General features: G+C 38.7%; 2 protein-coding genes across 2 annotated transcripts in view; one reads left to right on the forward strand and one right to left on the reverse strand.

Annotated features, from left to right (window-relative positions):
- MCTP1 (multiple C2 and transmembrane domain containing 1) overlaps positions 1–26,707 on the reverse strand; it is a 670,427-nt gene that overhangs the window by 307,655 nt on the left and 336,065 nt on the right. The window lies entirely within an intron of this gene.
- LOC105943170 (thioredoxin domain-containing protein 17) lies at positions 20,017–20,547 on the forward strand. Its single transcript, XM_055131263.1, has one exon. The coding sequence runs from the start codon at positions 20,045–20,047 to the stop codon at positions 20,417–20,419; it is 375 nt and encodes a 124-aa protein (XP_054987238.1). The 5' UTR covers positions 20,017–20,044; the 3' UTR covers positions 20,420–20,547.

The raw sequence follows: 26,707 nt of genomic DNA on the forward strand, positions 1-26,707 counted from the left end.
TAAAAAGAGGTCCACAAGGCCCTCTGCCTTTGCTAAGTGCCAGAGAGAGCCTTAGTCCTCCAATCAAGACATTTCTTCTGCATGCCTTATCTCAGCGCCTCCGACCACACGAATATTCACACAACAACCTTTCCATTTCTTGGTTCCCTCTTCGATTTCTTTCAACAGGGACTCACATACTGATACATATATCATACTGATACATATATCAGTATGTACATATACATATATCATACTGATACATATATCAGTATGTGTATCAGTATGTCATTGATATATGATATATGTCATGACATACTGATATATGACATTCACATCCTTGTTAAGTCAATTCCTAGATATTTGATGTTTTCAGACATTTGGAAATCTACCATTTTTGAGAGAAAGAACCAAGCTGGTTGAGATTCCTGATCTTTCATGAGCAACAAGTGAGCTATAAAAGGATTACAATTCCCAAGGACAGCAGTTGTAAGGGTAATGCAGATAAAGAAGAATGTACTCTGTTGCCATACAGAACAATGAAGAAGAAAATTCTCTCCAGATAGAATTCTGATTAAGAAATTTCTCTGTCTCTTCTGTAAGAGGCATTCATCAAGCATGCCCATGGGGTTTCTCTGCTAAGTAAACTTGCTATGGAAAAGTGAATGCTTTCATGATTTTTTTCCCCATTATATATTACATGTTTGTGAAAGTAGTAAGTAGATATTACAGATTTTATTTATTTATTTTATAAATAACATAGGCATTATTTATAGATTGTGAGGAACTGGCCCAGGACAGACCACAGGAATCTATTTAGCTTTCTTAAGACTCTTTTACAGGAGCCCACATTGTAGAATAACTTGTCTATCTGTCCCTGAGCAAGGAATTTGGATACAGGCACCCTGGGTCGCAAGAAGGGTGGTGGTCAGACCAGATAACAAGACCCATATCACAAAAGCCATATCACAGGACCCAGGACTGCCCCCAGAACCGGGACATTCCTGAATATTGGCGCGAGTACTGATCTCTAAAACCATAGGCTAAGGAGTGATGTCCTTTGAAATGGATTGGTTAAGAGAGTTTGTAATATTACAAATCTATTGGCTATGAAATGCACGGGCTCTGCTGTAACGGCCGGGGAAGGCCTATATAAGATCTCCTTTGAAGAAGCTCAGGGTCTTTTGCCCAACCTGCTGGACCTGCATGTCCACGTAGGCGGCTGGACCCTGGCTAGCCAGTCTTACAATAAACCCTGCTTCTGTTTGCAGTCTCTGGAGTCTCTTTGTCGTTATAGGGAGACCTCGATCCACGCCCTAACATAGATAATAAGTATACAAGAGACCACATAGGAACTAATGAAGAATTTCTTTTTTATAAATGAAAAATGAAATTTATTTATATGTATTCACAGTCTAAAACTAAAAGGAACTGCAACATTATTCATGACTCTCCTAATTGATAAAAATTAAGAATACAACAAATATATGAAAATGCTTCATAGAAGAGTAAAAATTAAATATACTTATTAAGAAATTGACACTAGTGATGGAATTTGTATTGACATATTATATGCCTAAAACTCAACTATCAATAACTTTGTAAATCACAATTCTTTAATTAAAAAATAAAAAAGAACATAATAAAACATTTTATTTTTAAAATTTATTTTTAAAATTTTATTTAATTTAATTTTTTTATCAATGAATCACCGTGAGGGTACAGTTACAGATTTACATATTTTTGTGCTTGTCTTTCAGTCATACAATGCTTGATTACCCTTCCCTCCACCAGTGCCCATTCTCCTCCACCAATGACCCCAGTATGCCTCCCACCCTCCCATCCCATCCCCCCTTGCCCCCCCTCGCCCCCCGCCTCTGTGGCAGGGCATTCCCTTTTGTTCTCTTTCTCTTTTTGGGTGTTCTGGTTTGCAATAGAGGTATTGGGTGGCCATCGTGTTCAATCTATAGTCAACTTTCAGCATGCATCTCCCATCCCGAGCAAGCCCTCCAACCATGCTTTTTCCCCCAGCATGTGAGGCTGGCTTCTAAGCCATGGAACAAACCTCATGGTACTTATTTCTACTATTCTTGGGTGTTAGTCTCCCATTTTGTTGTTTTATATTCCGCAGATGAGTGCAATCTTTTTATGTCTGTCTCTCTCTTTCTGACTCATTTCACTTAGCATGATACTTTCCATGATGATCCACTTATATGCAAAGATCATGACTTCATCTTTTCTAACAGCTGCATAGTATTTCATTGTGTAGATGTACCAGAGATTTTTTAACCAGTCATCTGTTCTTAGGCACTTGGGTTTTTCCCAAATTCTGGCTATTGTAAACAGTGCTGCGATGAACAATCAAGTGCTGTTGTCATTTCGACTATACTTTTTTGCCTCTCTGGCATATATTCCCAGAAGTGGTATTGCTGGGTCAAATGGGAGTTCAATTTATAATTTTTTGAGAAGCGATCACATTGTTTTCAAAAAGGGCTGAACCAGTCAGCATTCACACCAGCAGTGTAGGAGGGTCCCTTTCTCCCCACATCTACACTAACACCGGTTGCTTTTGTTCTTTTGGATGTGTGCCAGTCTCTGTGGTGTGAGGTGGTATCCATAGTTGTTTTGATCTGCATTTCTCTGATGATTAGTGATGAAGAGCATTTTTCATGTGCCTTTTGGCCATTCATATTTCTTCTTCGAGAAAGTTTCTATCATCTTTGAAGATTCCTTTAGCTTCAATATTGTGGAAGGTTTTACCGACCTTATCTTCAATGTACCTTATGGATTGTGGTCTGATGTTGATCTTTAATCCATTTTGATCTGACTTTTGTGCATGGTGTTAGGTTGGGGTCTAAGCCCATTCTTTAGCATGTGGTTGTCCAGTTATGCCAGCACCATTTGTTAAAGAGTCTTTCCTTGCTCCACTTCACATCTCTTGCTCCCTTATCAAAGATTAGATGACCATACATTTGGGGTTGTGTGTAGGGATATTCCACCCTGTTCCAATGGTCTGCAGCTCTGCCTTTGTTCCAGTACCATGCTGTTTTAATTGTTACCGCTTTGTAGTAGAGTTTAAGGTTGGGGAGGGTGATGCCTCCCTTTGTCTTTTTCCCAAGAATTGCTTTAGCTACTCATGGGCATTTGTTGTTCCATATGAATTTCATGATTGCTTGATCTACTTCTTTGAAGAATTTTATGGGTGTCCTTATAGGGATTGCATTGAATCTGTATAATGCTTTGGGGAGTATTTCCATTTTGACAATGTTGATACTCCCTATTCGTGAGCAGGGGATATGTTTCCATTTCCTCATGCCCTCTTTTATTTCGTGGAGTAGTGTTTTATAGTTTTCTTTGTAGAGGTCCTTTACTTCCTCAGTTAAGCTGATTCTGAGGTACTTGATTGTCTGGGGCATGATTGTGAGCAGGATTTCTTTTTTCATGCCGCTTTCCTCTTTCTCATTATTTGTGTATAGGAAGACCATGGACTTTTGGGTATTGATTTTATAGCCCGTGACTTTACTGTACAAGTCTATGTTTCTAAGAGTTTCTTGGTAGAGGCTTTAGGATTCTCTAAATATAGTATCATATCATCTGCAAATAGTGAGAGTTTGATTTCTTCCTTTCCTATCTGGACACTTAATATCTTTTTCTTGCCTAACCGCTATTGCATGTACTTCCAGTACTATATTGAACAGAAAGTGTTGAGAGTGGGCATCCTTTTCTTGTCCCTGATCTTAGTGGTAAAGCCCTTAGATTTTCCCATTGAGGATGATGCTTGCCATGGGTTTGTGGTAGATGGCTTTGACTATCTTGAGAAAAGTTCCTTCAAAACCCATTTTGGTGAGAGTTTTCATCATAAACAGGTGTTGGATCTTGTTAAATGCTTTCTCTGCATCTATTGATATGACCATATGGTTTTTATCTTTACTTTTGTTGATATGATGAATTATATTGATTGATTTCCAAATGCTAAACCATCCTTGCATCCCCGGGATGAATTCCATTGGTATTCATGTATGATCTTTTTGATGAGTTGTTGGATCCTATTTGCTAATATTTTGTTGAGGATCTTCCCATCAGTGTTCATCAGGGACATTGGTCTATAGTTTTCTTTGTTAGTGGGGTCTTTGTTTGCTTTTGGTATTAGGGAGATATGTGCCTCACAGAAACTGTTTGGGAAAGTTCCTGTGTCTTCAATTTCCTGGGAAAGCTTGAGAAGAATTGGCAACACATCCTCTTTAAGTGTTTGGAAGAATTTGCTAGTGAATCCATCTGGACCTGGGCTTTTGTTTTTTGGGAAGACTTTTGATTACAGTTTCAATTTCCTTGATATTAATGGGTCTATTCAGGTATTCCAAGTCTTCTTGGTTCAGTCTTGGGAGATTGTAGAAATCCAGGAATTTATCCATTTCTTCTAGGTTCTGTTGTTTCGTGGCATACAGACTTTCAAAGTAGTCTCTGATGATCTTTTGAATTTCATTGGTTTCTATTGTGATGACCCCTTTTCATTTCTGATTCAGTTTATTAGGATTCTCTCTCTCTTTCTTTGTGAGTCTTGCTAGTGGTTTATCAATCTTGTTTATTTTCTCAAAGAACCAGCTCTTGGTTTCATTGACCTTTCGGATTGTTTTCTGGGTTTCCATGTCGTTAATTTCTGCTCTAAGTTTTATTATTTCTTTCCTTCGGTCTGGTTTGGGTTCCTTTTACTGATCCTTTTCTAAGATCTTGAGCTGTGAAGTCAAGCTATCTATGTAGGCCCTTTCTTTCATCCTGAGGAATGCTTGCAGAGCTATAAAATTTTGCCTTAACGCAGCTTTAGCTGCATCCCATAGGTTCTGGTAGCTTGTGTTTCATTCTCATTTGTTTCGAGGCATGTTTTGATTTCTTCCTTGATTTCCTTCCTGACCCACTCATTGTTCAACAATGAGTTGTTTAATTTCCATGTGTTTGATTTGGTGCTCTGCATCTGTGTGTTATTAGCTTCTATCTTCAGCGTATCATGGTCTGAAAAGATAGTTGATACAATTCCTATCTTCCTCATTCTATTGAGGTATGTTTTGTGATCCAGCAAGTGGTCTATTTTGGAAACTGTTCCGTGTGCACTGGAAAAGAATGTGTATTCTTTCATTTTGGGGTGTAAAGCCCTTTATAGGTCTATTAGCCCTCTCTCTTCCATTTCTTCCTTCAGAGCCATTGTTTCCTTGCTGAGTTTTTTTCTTATAGATCTATCCAGAGGTGATAAAGCGGTATTGAAGTCTAACTGCTATTGTGCTGCTGCTATTGTGAGGCGATGTCCTTCTTAAAGTCTGTTAGCAGTTGTTTTAAGTTTTTAGCTAGTTGCTCATTACGTGTGTATACGTTTAAGAGTGTGATTTCTTCCTGTTGTACATATCCCTTGAAAAATAGAAAATGACATCTGCTGTCCCTTCTAATTTTTTTCAACCTGAAATCTATGTTGTCAGATACTAGTATCGCCATCCCAGCTTTTTTGAGGGAGTTGTTTCCTTGGAGGACTGTTTTCCATCCTTTGACTTTGAGCCTGTGTTTGTTCTGACTGCTCAGGTGTTTCCTGTAGGCAGCAGAAAGTTGGGTTTATTTTCCGAATCCATTTTGCCACTCTGTGTCTCTTGATTGGTGCATTTAGACCATTGACATTGAGGGAAATTATTGTCATGGGATTTTGTGCCATCTTTCTGTGGGGATTGTTGTTCTTATAGGATTTGTCCTTGTCTTACAGTAGCCCCTTTAGTCCTTCTTTTAAGTTTGGTTTTGCGTCTATGAAGTTCCTGAGCTGTTTTTTATCTGTGAAATAGTGTATGGTTCCTTCAAGTTTGAGTGAGAGTTTAGCCGGATAAAGTATTCTTGGTGAGGCGTTTGTTTCATTGAGCTTTTTCACTATATCCCAGGACTGTCTTCAGGCTTGGAGGGTTTCCTCTGACAGGTCTGCTGTAAATCTAAGGGGTGCTTCTTTGTATGTGATTTCCTTCTTTGACCTTGCTGCTTGCAGAATTGTGTCTCAATCCACAACATCCGTCATTCTGACTATCATATGTCATGGAGTCTTTTTATTCGGGTTTCTTTTTGCTGGTACTCTTGGGGCTCCTTGGATGCCTACCTTCTCCAGCTCTTGGAATTTCTTAGCAATGGTGTCTTTAAATGTGTTTTTTTTTCATTGGGGTTATTTCCCTGTGCTTCTGGTACTCCAATGATTCTTATGTTGTTCCTCTTGAAGTCATCCTCGAGGACTTTTGATTCTCCCTATAGCCATTTTGGGTTTTTGCCATTATTGTTGTCTATAAGCTCTCTGCAGCTCATCTTCAAGCTCACTGATTTTGTCTTCGGCTGTAACCATTCTACTTTGAGGGCACCTACTGAGTTTTTAATTTCATCTGACGATTCCCTTATTAGTGTCACTTCTGTTTGTAGCTTTGAAATTTCTTCTCATTTATTCCTGTATTTTCTTGGTGGACCATTCCTATGCGTTCACATCCTTCCTTAATTTATTTGATGTCTTTTCCATGGTTGCTTTGAGTTTGTTGACCATATTCAAAATTTCCTCTCTGAATTCTTTATCTGTGAGGTCATATTTGTGAGTAACCCCTGTTGAGGCTTCTGAAATCTTTTCTTCATCCCCTCCTCGTGGTGGGGATTTTCGCTCTTTCTTCAAGTTGTTATGGGACTATAGAGATGGAACCTTCCAGTTCTCTATCCCTATTCCCTCTTGCTGCAAGAGGAGATTCTGGATGAGCTAAGTTGATAATGGTAACCTTTTCCCCCTTCTAGAATACTTCCTTACTCTCAGGCACTCTTCCTGGTTTATATGGGGCCTCTAGTGAAGACTTGAGGCTATGATCTCTTTATGAAGGGCTTGTGCAGCTTCTTGTGTTCACTTACAGTTTTTGTGAAATTAGAATAGGCTAACGGACTATCGGCATATAGTGATTGAGATGGCCAGGGTGTTCTTCAAAGAATTAGGTTATACAGCTTGTGACCTAAGTCAACAGAGAAGGGAATAGGAGAAAATACCTGTGGGCACGTTAGTGGCCAGCATCACAGAAGGCCGTGCCCCCTTCGAGGCCACGCCCCCTGACATAGCGGACACGCCCCCATCAACCTATTGGGGAAATAAGGCTGGAATCCGGGGGGCGCTGCACACCTGGTCTCACACACCTGGTTGGGGAAGGGCAGAGTTAGGGCGGCGAGCAGTGAAGCTTGGCGGCGGGAAATAGGGGTGCTGCCTGAAGAATTTATTTGTAGATCATTTTTCAAGGATCCTTGATTTACAACTGGATATAGTAGCAATATGGAATTTTGGGCTGAGTTTTTTTTGAAATTATGAATGCCCTCTATGCAACAGAAGTTTAAAACATATTTGTTTACCAGAACGGTGAAATGACAATATACATGCTTTCTTCTGCCTGTGTATATGACTGAATGATAGCTCTTAGTTCCCTCTGAAATTAAGAGAGGTTGGCTGGAGCAATAGTACAGTGGGTAGGGCACATGCTAACATGAGTTCAATCCCTGGCACCCTTTTTTGTCCCCTGATTCCTCCAAGAGTGATCCCTGGATGCAAAGCCAGGAGTATTCCCTGAACACAGTCAGGTATGGATCCAGAAAAAAAAATTATTAATGGCTACGTTACTGTGTTCTGGTCTATTAAATATATATCCAGAAAAAGTTATGTGTCAATTCTAAGTCTGTCTCATGAAGCCTCCCCTGTGTGACTCTTACTCTATTTTATAGGCTAAAGAGACAAGACTCTGAGGGCCAAAAAGGAAGGTGGTAACACTAGATGGGAAAAAAACGTCATATTTCTTTATGACAGTGTGGAGCAGAATTGAGGCCCAACTCTCTGTCACCAATATGATGCTATACTATGATAAGAGCAAGATATAGATTCTATTATGCTGTCATTATTATATGGAGTTCATCTGTTTTTAGTTAATTGCTTTAATACATACCAAAAATCACAGCAATTATAATTTTAGGTGGAAATGATTTTTTAAAATCAAGACTTAAGGGCTTTAAAGACAAGATTTTTATTGCTACCTATTAAACACATTAAAAAATTCAATTTTCAAAATACCTTACAGAGATTTTTAGTTTATTCAAATAATGATTCTTTATGAAGACTTAATTTGCAAAGTCTTAATATTATGATATAATTTAAATAACAGAATTACAGGCTGGAGCGATAGCACGCAGCCGACCCGAGTTTGATTCCTCTGCCCCTCTCGTAGAGCCCGGCAAGCTACCGAGAGTATGGAGCCCATGCAGCAGAGCCTGGCAAGCTACCCGTGCGTATTGGATATGCCAAAAAAGTAACAATAAGTCTCTCAATGAGAGACGTTACTGGTGCCCGCTTGAACAGAATTATATACTACCTCTGTATTTTATTAAAATGTGGTGACCTTAAAAATAATATTCACATTTTTAACAGTTTATTTATTCCTTTAGTTGATTAAACTACTTTAATCAAGAGCAATAAAGTAAAAAGAGTCCTGTGATGAATACTGGTCATCATTCCCTTAGGGAATATCATTCCCTTAGGGAATATTGTGTCTTCAAAACTAGGTGATGAGTGAAAAGTCTTATAGGAATATAAGTCTTAGAGTTGGAAAAGATTCTATCCAATCTTTCATTGAATGTAAGAATCCTAGTAACCAGAATGATAAAATAACAGATGGTCAGTATCAAGAGAGCCTGAAAGCTTCCAACCGAGCACTTAAAAATTAAATTCCATTATTTGTTGAACATGTGCATTGTGTGATATGGTATATTTTTATAAATATTTGGGCTGGAGCGATAGCACAGCAGGTAGGGCATTTGCCTTGCATGCAGCCGACCTGGGTTCGATTCCTCTGTCCCTCTTAGAGAGCCCGGCAAGCTACCGAGAGTATCCCGCCCATATGGCAGAGCCTGGCAAGCTACCCATGGTGTATTCGATATACCAAAAACAGTAGCAACAAGTCTCACAATGAGACATTACTGGTGCCTGCTCGAGCAAATTGATGAACAATGAGATGACAGTGCTTATATATTTTGGACAGATCTGCTATAAAATGTACATTACAGCTATAACATTTCCTCTATCCAAAGCACAGATTCAACAACACTGAAAACATGAGATCCAAACTACAACCTTCAAATTTTGCAATGTCCCTCACAAAAAGGGCACCTGGGGACACTGGTGGAGGGAAGTTGACACCGGTGCTGGGATTGGTACTAAGTATGCAAGGCTTAAAACTCAACTATTAATAACTTTGTAAACGACAGTTTGTTAAATAATTTTAAAATGTATACTATAGACCTAATGTGCTGCTTCTGCATCATTGTAAGGAAAATAAAAGATATTTGAATGATACTGTTTCAAGCATGTGCAGTCCTAAATATATTTGCCATCTCATAATGATTTTATATACACACACACACACAAATATGTGATTGGAACAGTTCTATATGTGAGATCATTAAAAGACACAGTAGGGGCCATAGATGTAGCTCATGCAGTGAATTGTGTGTCTGCACGCAGAGGCCCAAAGTTCCTCAGACTCTATGTTTCCAAAGTACTGGTGGGTGTAGCCATAGGGCTCCAGAACTACTGGATCCAGGCAGCAGCACATCACTGAGTCCCAACAACGAATGATTAGGTCCACGATATAGGGCAGAGTATGTCTATGAGTGTTTTCAGCTCCCCCACCAAAGGTTCTCACAGAAAATAAAGAGGTATAAACAGATCTCATTGACTATTTTCAACAGGAAAACGTTTAAAGGATATGCTTCCAAAAATTAGCAAATATATTTTTTAACTTTTTGAAATACAAGCTTAAATGGTGCGATTAAAATTACCCCAGATCATTAGTTTATTAATTAAAAATTTCTATTTTTAATTTTTTGCATTTTTCAATGATCAATTTTTGATAGTCAATGGTTATATAAGTTTTATAAGCAAGTAAAAAGATAAGCAAAGCAAAATGTTAACACCTACAATGTAACTAAAATACTTGAAGAACAATGAAAAAAACCTTCGCCCTTTATGCTAAAAACAGTTAATAAGTGTGTAATGTGACAAGTGACTTCAAAACTTGCAATTATCCTGCTAAAGCATGTCGTCACCGATAAAGGAAAAGACAGCAGATCGAGGGTAGTAGTAGGTGTTGTGAGCCCTTGTTCCCATCTTCAACAAAGTATTTCCTTCAACTCTTTGGCAGGATGTGGAAAAGTCCATGGCCCACATTGGTAGATTTAATAAAAACTGCAGACTCCATCTAAACACTGCATTTCCTAATGAATTTATGCTTCTCTTCTGTCTTGCTGCAAAACTTGCTACTTTTTAATGTCCACAAATATTCTATGACTTTTAGAAGGAAGACGATAGTCTTAATACAGATGTGGGCTAACTAATAGAGTGAATGAATTCTCCTCTTAGGAGACTTTTCCTTTTCTGAAATATATTGATATATTCAACAATATTTACTGTACATCACTATATCCTAGGCACTGGGAAATCAACTGTATATATAACAAAGTCTCTATTACCAAGAAACTTTTGTTCTAGTGAAGGCAGGTAAGCAATGAGCCAATAAAAAGGTGGAGAATATATCAAATATATATATATAAATATATAAAATATATATAAAAGGTGGTGATTAAGTGCATGCATCAGTGCAACAAAAAAGTCATGGGTATGAGTTTGGTGGTAAGAAGGAGTTGCTATTAAAAAAAAGATGTGGAGGGGACCCTTACCTATAAGGAGACCCTTAATAAGGAACATAAAACAATAAGGGAGTATTGCAGGCTAAGGAAGCAGCAAAATCACAGGTTCTGAGAAATCCAGTGTGAATGAACTGAATGACCAGGGTCTTAGGTGGTAGGAAACAAAATTACAGCTTGGACAATTTGTCATCAAGAGTCCATAACTCTTGGTAAGGATTCCACATTTTTCTTCAAATTAACACAGAAGGGTAATTATAATATTCTAAGACATAAAATGTTTGTAATTTTAATACATGAGATATAAATATGTAACTATTAAATTAGTTCTATCCTTTAAAATATTAACGGGATTGCCTTATTGATGTTAACTTATCAGTCTTTGATTAGGAGGAGAAACAACACAAGGATGAACTTAAAGGAATAATTATAAGAGGGCAAGTATATTGTTTTCTTACATTAGTCAAAGTACTTTGCAGTTTGAAAACTAGATGATCTGAAATATGTAGCTAAAATCTACATAAAGTTAACAATGTATTTGAAATTAATGCAATTTTTTTCTTTTTTTTGGGTCATACCCAGCAATGCACAGGGGTTACTCCTGGCTCATGCACTCAGGAATTATTCCTGGCAGTGCTCAGGGGACCATATGGGATGCTGGGAATCGAAACCGGTTCGGCCACGTGCAAGGCAAATGCCCTACCCACTGTGCTATTGCTCCAGCCCCCAAATTAATGCAATTTTTATACTTTTTTATATTCATGTCTCCACTATAGCCTTTAAACTTCATATTTATAAACTATCTGTAATAGACTAAATCAAATAGTAATTATTTTTAGTATTTTTATGACTACTGTTGATTTCGATATTATCTTGCTTATATTAACACCATTATGATAGGTTCCAATGATATTTATAAGAAATATTAATAATAAAATATAATTAAGATAATAAGAGCTTTTTAAGTGTTGATGGTTGCTCAGCATACAGTGATAGCCATTACTAGGAAATGGGGATAAATATCTTTTCTACTGTGGTAGAGAGTTCTAAAGCACACTCTCAAGATTCTTGGACTGTGAATATAATGAGATATCATGTGAGATTATTTGCCTTTATGGCAAAGGGGAGTTGAAATGTGTCATTAAGTTACTAATTTGGTTGATTTTGAGTTATTGAAAAGGGGGTTTATTGATGTGAACTAAATCTAATCTCCTTTAAAAACACAGAGCTTTTTTGGGGGAGGGTGTCAAACACACCATACAGTGGGTAGGACCTTTGCCTTGCACACAGTTGATCTGGGTTCAATCCATGGCAACCCGTATAGTCCCCTGAGCCCATCAGGGGTGATTACTGAGTGCAGAGCCAGGAGTTACCTTAGCTGAGCAATGCCAGTTGTGGCCTCAAAACCAAAAATTTAACTAAATTGAAACATTTAAGCACAGGGGGTATGGTGCCACCAGCAGGTAAATCTGTATGTGTGGGGCAAATGCATCGCAGCTTGATGATGCCTTCAGAATTCCAGATACCCCAAAATTGCTGCTGTGCCTTTGGCCAGACCCCAACAACTTGGGGCCAAGTTTACTAAGAATTAAATGGCCAAAAGTTAGGTATGCGGGAGACACACCCACAAACCACCTCTGGCTCAGCTACATAAGCTCACTTACTGGTCTTATTCCAGAGACCCATAAATCTTGAAAGAGACCAAAAGATGCAGTTGGGGCCTGTAGTGTAGAGGTAGGTGGAAACCCCAAGCTCACTTGGATCATGACTTTGCCTCAGTCTCTTGACCCAGAGACTATACAAACTAAAGCTCCCAGAAGAGAGTGCTGCAGAATGCCCCAACCCCACGCAAGGCTGTCTTCACTGGGGCACCTCAGAGGGGGGTGGGTTGACTTTCCCTACCTGCCCCAAGCAGAACCCTGGCAGCCGAAAACCTCCAGAACCCAACCACCGCCATGTCCAAGGCCACTCTCCACATACTCGGACGAACCGCACCCAAGAGGACACGAGCCTCACCCAAAATGAGATGAACCTCACCAGAGAGCGGACGAGCAGGAAAACCCAGATATGCGGGAACCCGTGACTGAGATCTCCAAGCCAGCTTGGATCGGGACTGGGCCTCCTCCCCCAAGGTCCCCAGTTTTCCAGAAGCTTGGCAATCACACCCACAAACTGGTGCCATGTAATCTCATCAATGGCCAAGGCCCAGAGACTATAAACTAAAGCTTCTGGAAGAGAATGACACAGAATTTTCTGGACATTACATTCTATCCATAACAATGACAAAACAAATTGCCTAGCATTGCCTTTTTGGCAGGTTTGAATGGTGATGAGACTGGTGTTGAAATATCAAATGTAACCAAAGTAGAGAGAGCTTATGGGGGAAATTGTCTGCTACACAAGCAAGGGAAGGGTTGGAATGGGGAAAGGGGGAAATACTGGGGATTTGGGTGGTGGAAAGTGTACACTGGTGAAGGGATGTGTGTTTGATGATTATATGACCGAAGCTCAAACATGAAAGCTTTGTAGCTGTATCTCATGGTGAATCAAAAAAAGGGGAGGAAATAATAATAAAATAAAGTTAACATTCAGAATAGAATAAAAAAAATAATGTGGAGATCATGCCCAATTCAGCCGACTTAATTAATGGCTGAATAAATAGCAGTACTCCAACATTATTTAAAAAAAAAACAATTAAGCACAGAGTTTTCTCTACCTGGTAGCAGAAAGAAAAGTCAGATTTGAAGCATGAGAGGATTTTAACATACTATTGTCTTGAAAATAGATGCGGCTATATGCAAAGGACTTCAAGCTGGCCTATAGGAACTAAAAGAAATCACAGACTAGCAAAAAGCAGGACGTCAGTGATTTCAGATTGAGAGCCAAAAGGAATGAAATTCCACCAAGACCAACAATAAACTTGAGAGGATCTTGAACTTCAGTTGATGTTTGTTTTCAATTTGTTAGACTCTGAGCAATAAGTTCTATTACGCTTTGCTCCAAATCTACACCTACAGAATCTGTGAGACAGCAAATGGGCATTATTATAAATTTGTAGAAGTTAGTTAAAAAGTGACAATAAAACATAAATAGAAAACAATGAAATATAACCTGTCTTGAATAGAGTGTGTTGGAGAATTTTTTAAAAGATAAACTTTAGTTGAAGCGAATGGCAAAGTTTTTTATAAAAGAGGTATCAGTGTGTTAACTAGAAAAGCTTTTCTTTTTTAATAACTACAAAAGATCAGAGAGACTTAAGTTAATAGAGAAATTCCTTCATTATCAGTGTGGAGTTTCTGACCTGAGGTCCAGCTTGATTGAGATATAGCTGGAATATTGTACTGGTATGTATATTTAAGGTGTACAATATGGTACATGTATCACTGTATCACTGTATCACTGTCATCCTGTTGTTCATCGATTTGCTCAAGCAGGCACCAGTAACGTCTCCATTCGTCTTAGCCCTGAGATTTTAGCAGCTTCTCTTTACTTGTCCTTCCCAAAGGTGCCACTTTAGAGGGTCTTTCAGGGTCAGGGGAATGAGACCCATCATTGTTACTGTTTTTGGCATATTGAATATGCCATGGGGAGCTTGCCAGGCTCTGCTGTATGGGCAGGATACTCTTGGTAGCTTGTCTCATTCTCCGAGAGGGAGAACTAGACAATAAGAGGTCGTGCGGCCTTGAATGCAGCCGTTGATGGGATTGGCCAAGGCCACCTCTGCCACCCTCCCCGCCCCGTCCCCCCTGCCTTCTGAGGGGCCTTGGTGAAGACAGCCAGGCACGGGGGCAGAAGATCCTGCAGATACATGTATATCATATACAATATAAAATGTGAAATGATTATTACAAGAAGATTAGTTACCATATCCATCACTGTATATATTTAACTTTTTGGTCTGATAAGGGCATTTAAGATATATTCTCTAATCACCATTCAAGAGTATTGCTTATTAGTCATGTATATACATTAGATGCCTAGAATTTACCAATCTTATAACTCATCTCATCATTGAAATTATTCACCAAATAATTTAGCTTTTGATCACCATCACCCATATCCCCCACTTCTCAGTCCTGGTAACTACAAATGTATTTCTTTATTTATGAATTGAGTTTATTTTTTTCAGTTTCCACTTATAAGTAAGATTATATGATATTCTAGACAGTCACTCTTGTTCTTTCCCAAACTAGAAAGTGGAAAAGACCAGACAAAAATTAAATAATGTAAATATTAATCTTTCATATATTTAATCTTTTATGTATAGACTTCCAAATTTTAAATTCAGGTTGTCAGTATCCTACATAAATTTCCTGGCTTACTACCTTCCAAATAGTTATGCTGAACTCTATTGGATGCTATGGACCCACAGGATTACTCACTTAAAATTCACTACATCAACTACAAAAACATGAAAAAAAACCTCTAAATTATTTTTAAATTTGGCAGTCTCAAAGCTACAATAATAGGTATATGTGACTATAGAAAACAATCATCACTTGGAGAATTGGTCAACGGTTGGAAGCCTGCTTCAAGTGCTCAGGGAGAAGGCAGTTGGGATAGAGAAGGAACCACTATGAAAAAGATACTTGGACATAATCACTCTGGATAAGGACTGCATGCTAAAAGTAGGTAAAGGGACAGACATAACCTTTGAGTATCTGTATTGCTAACCAAAATGCCCCAAAGAAGAGAGAGATAGAGAGAGAAAGAGAGAAAAAGAGAAGGAAAGTGCCTACCATAGAGACAGGCTGGGTGGCTGGTGGAGGGAGGGAAACTGGGGACATTAGTGGTGGGAAATGTATGCTGGTAGAGGCATGGGTGTTGGAACACTGTAGGACTGAAACCCGATCATGAACAGCCTTGTAACTGTGTATTTAATGGTGATTCACTGCATCACTGTCACTCTATTGCTCATCGATTTGCTTGAGTGGGCACCAGTAAAATCTCCATTATAAACTTGTTGTTACTGTTTTTGGCATATCAAATACACCACGGGTAGCTTGCCAGGCTCTGCCATGTGGGTGAGATACTCTCTGTAGCTTGCTGGACTCTCCGAGAGAGGTGGAAGAATCGAACCCAGGTTGGCCGCATGCAAGGCGAACGCCCTACCGCTGTGCTATCACTCCAGCCCAATGGTGATTCAATTAAAAAAATTAATAAAAGTCTGTTCACTATCTAAAAAAATTTCTGAATTTTTATTCTAAAAATTAGTAAAAATTAAAAAATTAATCCACGTTGATTTGACTTTTGTGCTTGGCGTTAGACAGAGGTCAGAGTTCATTTTTTTTGCAGGTAGCTAACAAAAGTGATGACCTCTCAGTATGTGTTGCAAACCATCTTGCCCAAAAGTAGAGAGAGAGTGTGTGGGGAATTGTCTGCTATGGAGGCAGGGGGAGGGTGGGAAAGGGTGGATATACTGGGAAGATTGTTGGTGGGGAATGTGCAGTGGTGGAGGGATGGGTGTTTGGTCATTGTGTGATTGTAACTCAAACATGAAAGCTTGTAACTCTGTCTCACGGTAATTCACTAAAATAAAAAAAAATTATGGTAGCCATATCTGATGGTGCTGAGGGGGCCATGGAGTGCTAGAGATAGGGTCTAGGGCATAATATATGCAAAGCTTGTCTCTACCATGTGAGCTACATCTCCATTCTGAAATTAATAATTTTTTTAACCTGATAAGGGCTAGAAAGATAGCACAGCAGGTAGGGTGTTTGCCTTGCATGCAGCCAACCTGGGTTTGATTCCTCTGTCCCTCTTGGAGAGCCCAGCAAGCTACCGAGAGTATCTCACTCACATGGCAGAACCTGGCAAGCTACCTGTGGCTTATTAATTATGCCAAAAACAGTAACAAGTCTCACAATGGGGACGTTACTGGTGCCTGCTCGAGCAAATCGATGAGCAACAGGATGACAGTGATACAGTGATAACTTGATAAAGATTAATTTGATTATTTGGTTATATCTTTATATGTAAATGTTGTGATATATAGAAATTAATCTAAATATAAGTGCATGTGATATTTAACACACAGCAGAGCCTGGCAAACTCTCTGTAGCGTATTCAATATGCCAAGTACAGTAACAGTGATGGGTCTCATTCCCCTTACCCAGAAAGAGCCTCCAATGTGGCACTGCTGGGAAGGACAGTGCCAGGGAATAGTAAAGAGAGGCTGCTAAAATCTCAGGGCTGGGACAAATGGAGCCGTTACTGGTGCCCGCTCGAGAAAATGTTGATCAATGGGATGACAATGATACAGTGATATTTAACATAAAGGTAACAAACAGAAGGATACTTAAATATTTATGAATATTAAGTGTAAAATTTTGTAATATTAAATGCTAACATATGTTAAAAATATCAACGAGCACTTCCAGAGCCACAACCACATTCCACAACTGCCACCATGTAAATTCATCCATTGGTGCAGCTCTTGGGCACATAAGTCTTCCAGGTGAAAACTCTGGGCACCCTCGGGAGGTGGGTGGCCTGAGTCCCAGCCCTGTGACTCAGCAGCTGCACCCACCCCCCACAACTATCACCGTGCCAAGAGCCCAACTCCACTGCTTCATGACTAATCTCTGCAAGACACCAAACCAATGAAAATTCCAAATACATTGGTTTTCAGGCCCAAACCTCTAGGGTCTTCTTGGAGTGGGGGTGGCCAGCCACCCCTCCCACCATCTACCATACTTCCAGAAGCCCCAGCATCACATCATCATCTCACAACTGCCACCATGTAAACTCACGGGCCCAGCTGTACACATCTGGAGTTCCTAGAGTACAGCACTGCATACGAGCCTTACGACACCTTCAAGTTCCACAATCCTGATATCCCAGGAGAGGCACACCAAATCAAAGGGGAAAGTAACATAGGAGCCAACTAGGCTAAAAAAACAACAGCATTAACACAGAAGGCTCAGCAAGCAACAGCTTAATAAACTGTCAGTCAAGGACTTAATGACCCCATGGTGAGATGTAACAAAAATTTATAAGATTTTTATAAATTTTCTTCTATTGAACTATTTTTTGATAACCATTTAGTAGTAACAAGCAATATAGCACTGTGGCACTGTTATCCCGTTGTTCATCAATTTGCTCGAGTGGGCACCAGTAACATCTCCATTGTGAGACTTGTTACTTTTTTTGGCATATTGATAACACCAGGCTGTGCTGTGTGGGCGAGATACTCTTGGTAGTTTGCCGGGCTTTCTGAGAGGGACAGAGGTATCAAGCCCGGGTTGGCCACATGCAAGGAAGAAATCAGCAAACCATTAAATGAAGTGAAATCAGATAGATACCGAAAGATATATAATGCATGATCTCTTTTATATGTAGAAACTACAGAAATAAGACATAGTGACAGAATAGCATTTGTGTTATTTTATTGCCTGTGAGGGAGGGAAACTAGCAGATTTTGGCTAAAGAGTGCAAACTTTAAGTTACAAAATGATTAAATTCTAATCTATAGCACGTAAAATAACATATTGCTACATTATTCTGCATTTTCTGCATAATACTATCATTGCATCAATAATAATGGAATATAACACTTGAAATTTACCAAGAGAGTAAGTATGAAGGATTATTGCCATCAAAGGTAACTATGTGAGATGATCCATTTACTAATTAGCTTGAGATCAATATGACATAATGTAGACATAAATCAAAACATCACATTGCATATCTTAAATACATGCAATCTTATTCCTCAAGGTATAAGGTAGATACCTAGATTACTCTGGATCCTGGATTATAGAAATGAGAAGCACAGAAAACAATAGAAATGGAGATGAAAGTAAGAAGATGCAGACAGGAACAAACCTTGAGCACATCAGGGGGTAGAGATGTGCTCTCTATATACACCTATACTATGGATCCGCAGACACCACAAGCTGAAATCCAAACTACAATAACCAAACTTTAAAATGTGCCTGTCAAGGATACAGCCTGGGGTGGGAGAGAACCTGGGACATTAGTGGAGGGAAGTTGACACTGGTGGTGGGACTGGAGTTTGACCAGTGTATGTTTGAAACTCTATTATGACAACTTTATAAATCACGATGCCTTAATTAAAAAAAAGTAAGTTTTTTAAAAATAAAAAATATTTTATGGAAAATAAATCATATGTACTTTTAAAAGAATAACCTTCTGGGTAAGAAGAGATAGTACAAAGCTAAAGGTTTTGCCGTACATGTAACCAACCCTGGTAATATCCCCAGCCCTGTGTATGGTTCTTCTGAGCACTGCTAGGAGTGATTCCCGAGCACAGAGTTAGAAATAAGGTCTGAGCACTACTGAGCATGGTCACAAAACAAAACGAATATTCCTCCTATTCTATTTAGTGGTATTCGGGTCAATTTTCTTTTTCTTTTTGGGTCACACTCAGCAATGCTAGGGGTTACTCCTGGCTCTGCATTCAGGAATTGCTTCTAGTGGTGCTTGGGCCTACCCACTATACTATCGCTCTAGCCCCATGACCCATTTATATTTGTTATCACATGACTCAGGTTTTTTTTTTAACTAAACATGAATACTACTTCAAATGGAACAAATGATTTTAAGATCCTAGTTATTAACATTCCCATTTTATTTTGTTCAAAATAAGAGTTTTAACTTTTTCTTCTTAAATTTTCAAATCTGTAGTGTCTATTTGGACACAGTAGAGGTCAGAAACTGTGCAAATACACTGTTTTCCACCATGAAAAGGTCACGGACCTACAAATTTTCCAGTCCTGAAGACGTTTATTAAAAAAAAAAAAAAAGGGATACTAGGGACTGGAGAGTTAGTATAGCAGGAAGGTTTGATCACCAGAATCCCATATGGTTCTCTGGGTTCTGCCAGGAGCAATTTCTGAGCACAGATTCAGGGTATGTTCTCCCAGACAAAACAAGTTTTACTTGTTAATGTTTCATCAATACCTGATCACCAGGGTCACTTCATAAATTCTATTCACTTAGCACTCAAAAACATGTCTTAGAGGGTTTGGTATTTGTCTGGCTCTCTAGTCTGAGCAAAAATTTAAGAATAGGAAAAACAGAAGTGCTATAGAAATTTAAAAGTGTTTGTCATTCTTATTATGTGCACAGTTGGAAAGATAGCTGTGCTTATTTCCTTAATCTTTCCCTAATTACTCTTCTCTCTAAGAAAAATAAAACCACTTCTCTCTTGTTTTCCATGTTTTGTAATAAAATATCCATGCTGGCATATAATTACACACCCCTGCTAAGCATCAATGTTTTATGAAGAATATATACAGAGTTATTGTTTTTATTTTGTAACCATTAGTAGTTCAAAATAACCTAAAATTCCTCCCTTGCTCTGTCACCTCAGCCTTTGCCGATGGCCCCGTATGAGGAAGTGAGAGTGTCGGGCTTCGAGGAGTTCTACAAGGCTGTGGAGCAGCACAAAGGCAAGACCATTTTCGCCTACTTCACAGGTTCCAAGGACGCCGAAGGGAAAAGCTGGTGCCCCGACTGTGAACAGGCTGACCCAGTGGTACGTGAAGGGTTGAAGCATATTAAAGAAGGATGTGTGTTCATCTACTGCCAAGTAGGAGAGAGACCTTATTGGAAAGATCCTGATAATGACTTTAGAAAAAACCTGAAAATAACTGCAGTACCTACGTTGCTTAAACATGGAACACCTCAGAAACTGGTAGAATCTGAGTGTCTTCAGGCCACCCTCGTGGAAATGTTATTCTCCGAAGATGAGTAATTGATGATGGCAATTGTCTTGATTTCCTGATTTTATCAACTTGTACACTTGCTTTGAATTCATGTGAATAGTGATGTAAAAAAATAATGGCAGTGTGGCTAAACAGTGCTATTAAAATCCTCACAAATCCTTAAAAAACAAAAAACAAAAAACAAAATAACCTAAAATTTGATAGATAAATTTGTGGTTGCTAGTGTTTAAAATTAGTTACTTATGCAACTTGCATGCAATACATTGCTATTGTTATTTCAGATGTCTCAACTCACTGAAATAATGATATATTTTATTTTTATTTTATGACTCTTTTATTTTAATGTATTAATAATATATTTTATTGTTTTATATTTATTTTAAATATTTTACAAATTCTCTAATAGCTGTAATTATAATGAACACCATTGTCATCTAGGTGACTATCACCTTCAAACTTTGAGGGGATGCTGTGTAGAAGAACTCTGAGGTTCAAAGGTACTTTCTTTTCTTTTCTAATAAAAAAATTAAATCTAATTTAAATTTTTAATTTAATTTAAATTTTAAATGAAAAAATTTAAATTTAATTTTTTAATTTTAAAAATTAAATTTTTTAATTAAAAAAATTAAATTTTTTAAATTTTTTGTTTTTGTTTTGTTTTGGGATCACTTGTTGTTATTTTTTTCGTCATATTGAATATGCCACGGGTAGCTTGCCAGGCTCTGCCGTGTGGGTGAGATAGTCTCGGTAGCTTGCTGGGCTCTCCGAGAGGAGTGGAAGAATCAAACCTGGGTTGGCTGCGTGCAAGGCAAAAACCTACAAAGTTAGGAATTACTTCTGGTGGTGCTAGAGGAACCATATGGGATGCCAAGATTGGTTCGAGCAAGCAAAGCAAACACTCTACCTGCTGTACAATCTCTCGTGTCCCAAAAGGTACTTGTACATACTAGGTGTTCAGTACTGCTGGTAAAAACTGATTTTTAATTTTTTTTAAATTTTGTAGGTTTTAGCCCTTTTGGAAAACAATATGGATGATTCTCAAAAAATTAGAAATTGAGCTCCCATTTTACCCAGCAAGACCACTCCTGGGAATATATCCCAGAGAGGCAAAAAGGTATAGTAGAAATGACATCTGCGTATTTATGTTTATTGCAGCACTGTTTACAATAGGTAAAATCTGGAAAAAAACTGAGTGCCCATAAACAGATGACTAGTTAAAGAAACTTTGGTACATCTACACAGTGGAATACTATGCAGCTGTTAGAAAAGATGAAGTCATGAAATTTGCATGTAAGTGGATCAACATGGAAAGTATCATGTTGAGTGAAATGAGTCAGAAAGAAAGAGACAAAGAAAGATCGCACTCATATGTGGAATATAAAGTTGCAGAATGGGACACTAACACCCAAGAGTAGTAGAGATAAGAACCAGAAGGTCTTCTTCACAGCTAGGAAACTGACTTCACATGCTGGGGGAAATGGCAGCAGAGATAGAGAAGGGAAGACCTAGTAGAGAATATTGGGAGGACCCACTCGGGTTGAAAGCTGTGTACCAAAAGTAGACTATAGACCAAATATGATAGCCACTCAATACCTCTATTGCAAACTACAACATTCAACAGGACAGAGAACAAAAGGGAATGCCCTGCCACAGACGCAGGGTGGGTGGTGGGGTTGGGGTGGGGGTGGTGGGAGGGATACTGGGTACATTGGTGGATGAGAATGGGCACTGGTGGAGGGATGTAAACCAAATGCAAACATGAAAGTTCATAAGTTTGTAACTGTACCCCATGGTGATTCACTAATAAAAATTAAAAAAAAACAGCACAATGTTGTCTTTTAATGATTTGCTAAGTTAGGCTACACTTGTACTTCTCAGAGACTGTCCCCAGCATCATGCAGAGCATCAGCACAGAACTTAATAAACATCCATAAGTAATAGCTGCCCTCCAGGACTTGGAAGCTGGTTCATGGTTTACTGATAGGTCAAATGCAGGATTCTATTAAAGTCCCAAAGCTTCAACTGTTACCCATGAGATCATTTCAAAGGTTCTTAATGCAGACTGTGGTTTTGCAAAGGGAATTTTATGGACTTAAATGTTTACTTTGGTCTCTTCTATTTAATTACACTCTAATTACTCAAATTAGAAAGCACCCCAAAATGATTTTTATCTCTGCTGTAATTAGAAAAATTAACAGTGTTTGCCTTGTCACTAGGCTCTCTAGAAAGAAGCACTTCAAGTTCAGCTATATAGTCCTGAACTAGTGACATATCTTATTATTTATTCAATTCATTTATTTTCCTTAAAGCATTTTTAAAAATTTTGTTTTGTTTTATTTGGGGGCCACATGAAAGCTCAGGTATGACTCCTGTGTCTGTACTCATGGCTCACTTCTGGCAAAGATGAAGGGACCATGGCTACGTAAGAATCTTTCAGACCAGATTTAAATGTCAAACCAACCTCTATGTGTCTGTTCTATTTGTTAGTGTTTCTGAATCCCATGTTTTCCTATAAAACAGGAATAACATAAAGCTGCTGTGAATTAAACTAGAACAATGTCTGATCATAAGAAACATTATATGGAATTAAGATATCTGACTCCCAAATATGATAATAATCATGGCAAATAAAATCATGGAAAATAAAAACAGGCTTGAAAAGAAATGGTTTCATCTAAAACTTATATGTTTATAGAGTCATAAAATTAGATACAAAATTTTATACTATCAGTGTTTAATCATCATAATTGCTCCTGTTATCCAAACAGGGAAGTTGAATTAATCCTTCAAAAGTCTTTGAAAATTATAAAGATAAAATTATTCATATGAGTAATTTCCAGCAAATTTGATTTTGCAAGTCTTTAAGTAAAAAAGGAGATGAAATAAAGTTGTTTGTACTAATTATTTCCATGTCAATTTAAGTTAATAGAGAGACAGGAGTAAAAGTAAAGTGTTAATGTATCTAGGAATTGGGGTTACTTATATTTCTAGAGATATTTAACAATAATTGTTTATTATAAACATAACCCAGTGATCTTAAGTTACAGCATAGTGACTTAGTAAAAATATAGAAATTATTATAAAGAGATGAATGTTTTTAGAAAAAGGTTAACAAATGGAAATATTTATCAACAAATATATATCACACCTTAGTATTAATAATCCCAGGAAAAGTCTTCAGTCAAATACTTATGTGTTTGTTAATGAATCTGCCTAAACTTACTAAAGCAGGGAGTGGGGAGAGAGATACACAATGGCTTTAAAATGCAAGTTTCTCCCTTATTTAGCATTTGCTGGTAAAAACTAAATAACCAGCTTTTTCAAACTAAGTTGTAATCAGTTTGCCGGGTCAAATAACTATCTCATGTTGATCTTGCTGTCAAATCCTAAATCAGACCTATTTGTGGTTGAGAAAACTAAAAATGGGTAAAGGAGTAATGTTTGCAGCAACATATTAAACATGTTATAATAAGACATATAAAAATAAAACTGAGAAATCTCAGGTACAAATATACAGAGTCAAGTCTATTTGGTATGCTGGAGTTCATGGGGAACACTAGCAAATTGACAGTGTTCAGCCCTCTTAATATGCAATAGACGTAGTACTCTGAGTATCCTAAAATAGATTGGAAACCCTAACAATAAACTTATGTTCTTGTTATTTCTGGGTATTTTTAAAAAATTGTGTCTGAAAAGCTGCTTAATTACTTTTGTTCAAAAGAAACTGTAGAAGAGGGTCTCAGACTGGAACTCATCGTAAAACTCAGGACAAAAATGTATGGAAATCTGTTAAATTACAGCTTTGGATTCTATTCAACACCTTTAATTAAGTGTTGGGGGCTGGAGTGATGGTACAGTGGGTAGGGCATTTGCCTTGCTTGTGGCTGACCCGGATTTGACTCCCGGCATAACAAATAGTTCCCAAAGCACTGCCAGGAGTAATTCCTGAGTGCAAATCCAGGAATAAGCCTGAACATTGCCCTCTATGACCCAAAAAGTTAAAAAAAGAGAGAGAGTTATTCTTACAGTTTTATGTACTTTTCAGTTACATACTTTACAGACTTTACATTTTGTCTGACTCACTATTTGTTGAATGATTACTAATTCAATTTTCTGAAAAAGTCCCAAATACAGACTGAATTTTGTTAAGAGTTAACTTCTTTGCAGCATACCTCCCAAATACATAAGCAGTCCACCATTCTCAGTCATAACAGTCACATACTGAATTTCCCAGAGAAATAGCAAAGGGCATTATTGCTAAGGCAGACCAAGCCCATTATCCCTCATTTCAACCTTAAGAACCCTTGGTATCAAAATTGGAAAGCTGTCTCTAAACTGTTTATTTTACCATTTTATTTTACCCATTTTCCATAATTACCACACCATATTTGATGGAGTTCAGAGGCAGTAGGCAACAAATCATAGAGAGTCACTGTCACTGTCATCCCGTTGCTCATCGATTTGTTCGAGCGAGCACCAGTAACGTCTCTCATTGTGAAACTTATTGTTACTGTTTTCGGCATATCCAATACGCCACGGGTAGCTTGCCAGGCTCTGCCATGCAGGTGCGATACTCTCGGTAGCTTGCCGGGCTCTCCAAGAGGAGCGGAAAAATCGAACAGGGGTCCGCCGCATGAAAGGCGAACGCCCTGCCGCTGTGCTATCGCTCCAGCCCTATAGAGAGTAATATATATAATATATATTACTGTTTATCTGACCAGTCAGATGCTAAAGAAATACCAGGGGGCTGGAGCAATAGCACAGCTGGTAGGGCGTTTTGGCCTTGACGCGGCCAACCCGGGTTTGATTCCCAGCATCCCATATGGTCCCCTGAGCAACACCAGGAGTAATTCCTGAGTGCAGAGCCAGGAGTAACCTCTGTGCATTGCTGAGTGTGACCCCAAAAGCAATAATAATAATAATAATAATAATAAAGAAAGAAAAAAGAAAAAAAAGAAATATCAGGACTTGCTCAGTTTGCCAAATCAATCCTCCTATTTCATACACTGTATTACTGTCATCCCATTATTCGTTGATTTACTCAAGCGTGCACCAGTAACGTCTGTATTCCTCCCAGCCCTGAGATTTTAGCAGCCTCTCCTTACTTGCCTTTCCTGATGATTGGAAGTTCTTTTAGGGTCAGGGGAATGAGACCTATCATTACTGTTTTTGGCTTATCGAATAGCCATGGGTATCTTGCCAGGCTCTGCCCATGCTGGCGTGATACTCTTGATAGTTTGCTGGGTTCGCTGAGAGGTAATATATAAATATATATATTATTATATATTACTCTATGATTTATTGCCTACTGCCTCTGAACTCCATAAAATATGGTGTGGTAATTATGGAAAATGGGTAGGAAGTATCCTATAATGTGTCTAGAAAGCGGCCTGGAGCGTGGTTGGGTAGTGGAGGTCGGCTACTGGGGCTGGGTCCCTTGGGGCAGGGAGGGGCCTCACCGCCCCCCTCTGGAGTGCCCCGAGTGAAAACAGCCTGGCGGGCTATGGCTATGTGGGTCTCATTTTATACTCCCCTCTGGGAGGAGCAGCCCTTGAGATCTGGAGGGTGGCTGAGGAGGAGATTATCTGGTGCAGGGTGTGGCAGGGTGTGGCTTATGGGTGTGATCCCCGGATCACTGGAGATTGGGGGATAGCAGGCAGAGGATCTCTGCTTCTGGGTTCCATTAAGTCCAGAGTCCAAGGTCACAAAGTTCCGCATTATCTGGGTTCTGTGGGACTTCATTCCTGCGTGAGGCTCATCCGGAGTGTCCGGAAAGCGGCCTGGATCATGGTGGTGATTGGGTAGTGGAGGTTGGCTGCTGGGGCTAGGTCCGTTGGGGCGGGGAGGGTTCTCACCCACCCCCCTCTGGAGTGCCCCAAGTGAAAACAGCCTGGCACGGAGTTCAGTTCATACACATAAAGGAATTAACCTAAAAGGCTTGGCACCAAATGATCTATGACATATGAATGTCACTCATGAAAGGTTCTGCCCATGTCAATATATTCAAGTATCTACAGATACCTATACTAATGTTATTCATGCGAAGGGTCAAGAAAACACCATGTCTATACTGGGAAAATGTTAAAGTTAAAAAACTGATATGGTCTAGCTTATACACAAAAAGATTTTTACAATTCTGTACTTGCTGGAACATTACAATTCTGTACTCATAGGCCATGTCTCATGGAATATCTTATAAGCTTAAGCTTAAGCAATGATAAAACAAGTCCACTTGTCACTTGTCATCTTGTTGATCTTCAATTTGCTCGAACGGGCACCAGTAACATCTCCATTTGTTCCTGTGCTAAGTGTAGCCC

The sequence above is a fragment of the Sorex araneus genome, chromosome 1 (genome assembly GCF_027595985.1).
Source record: "Sorex araneus isolate mSorAra2 chromosome 1, mSorAra2.pri, whole genome shotgun sequence".
NCBI classification, from domain to species: domain Eukaryota; kingdom Metazoa; phylum Chordata; class Mammalia; order Eulipotyphla; family Soricidae; genus Sorex; species Sorex araneus.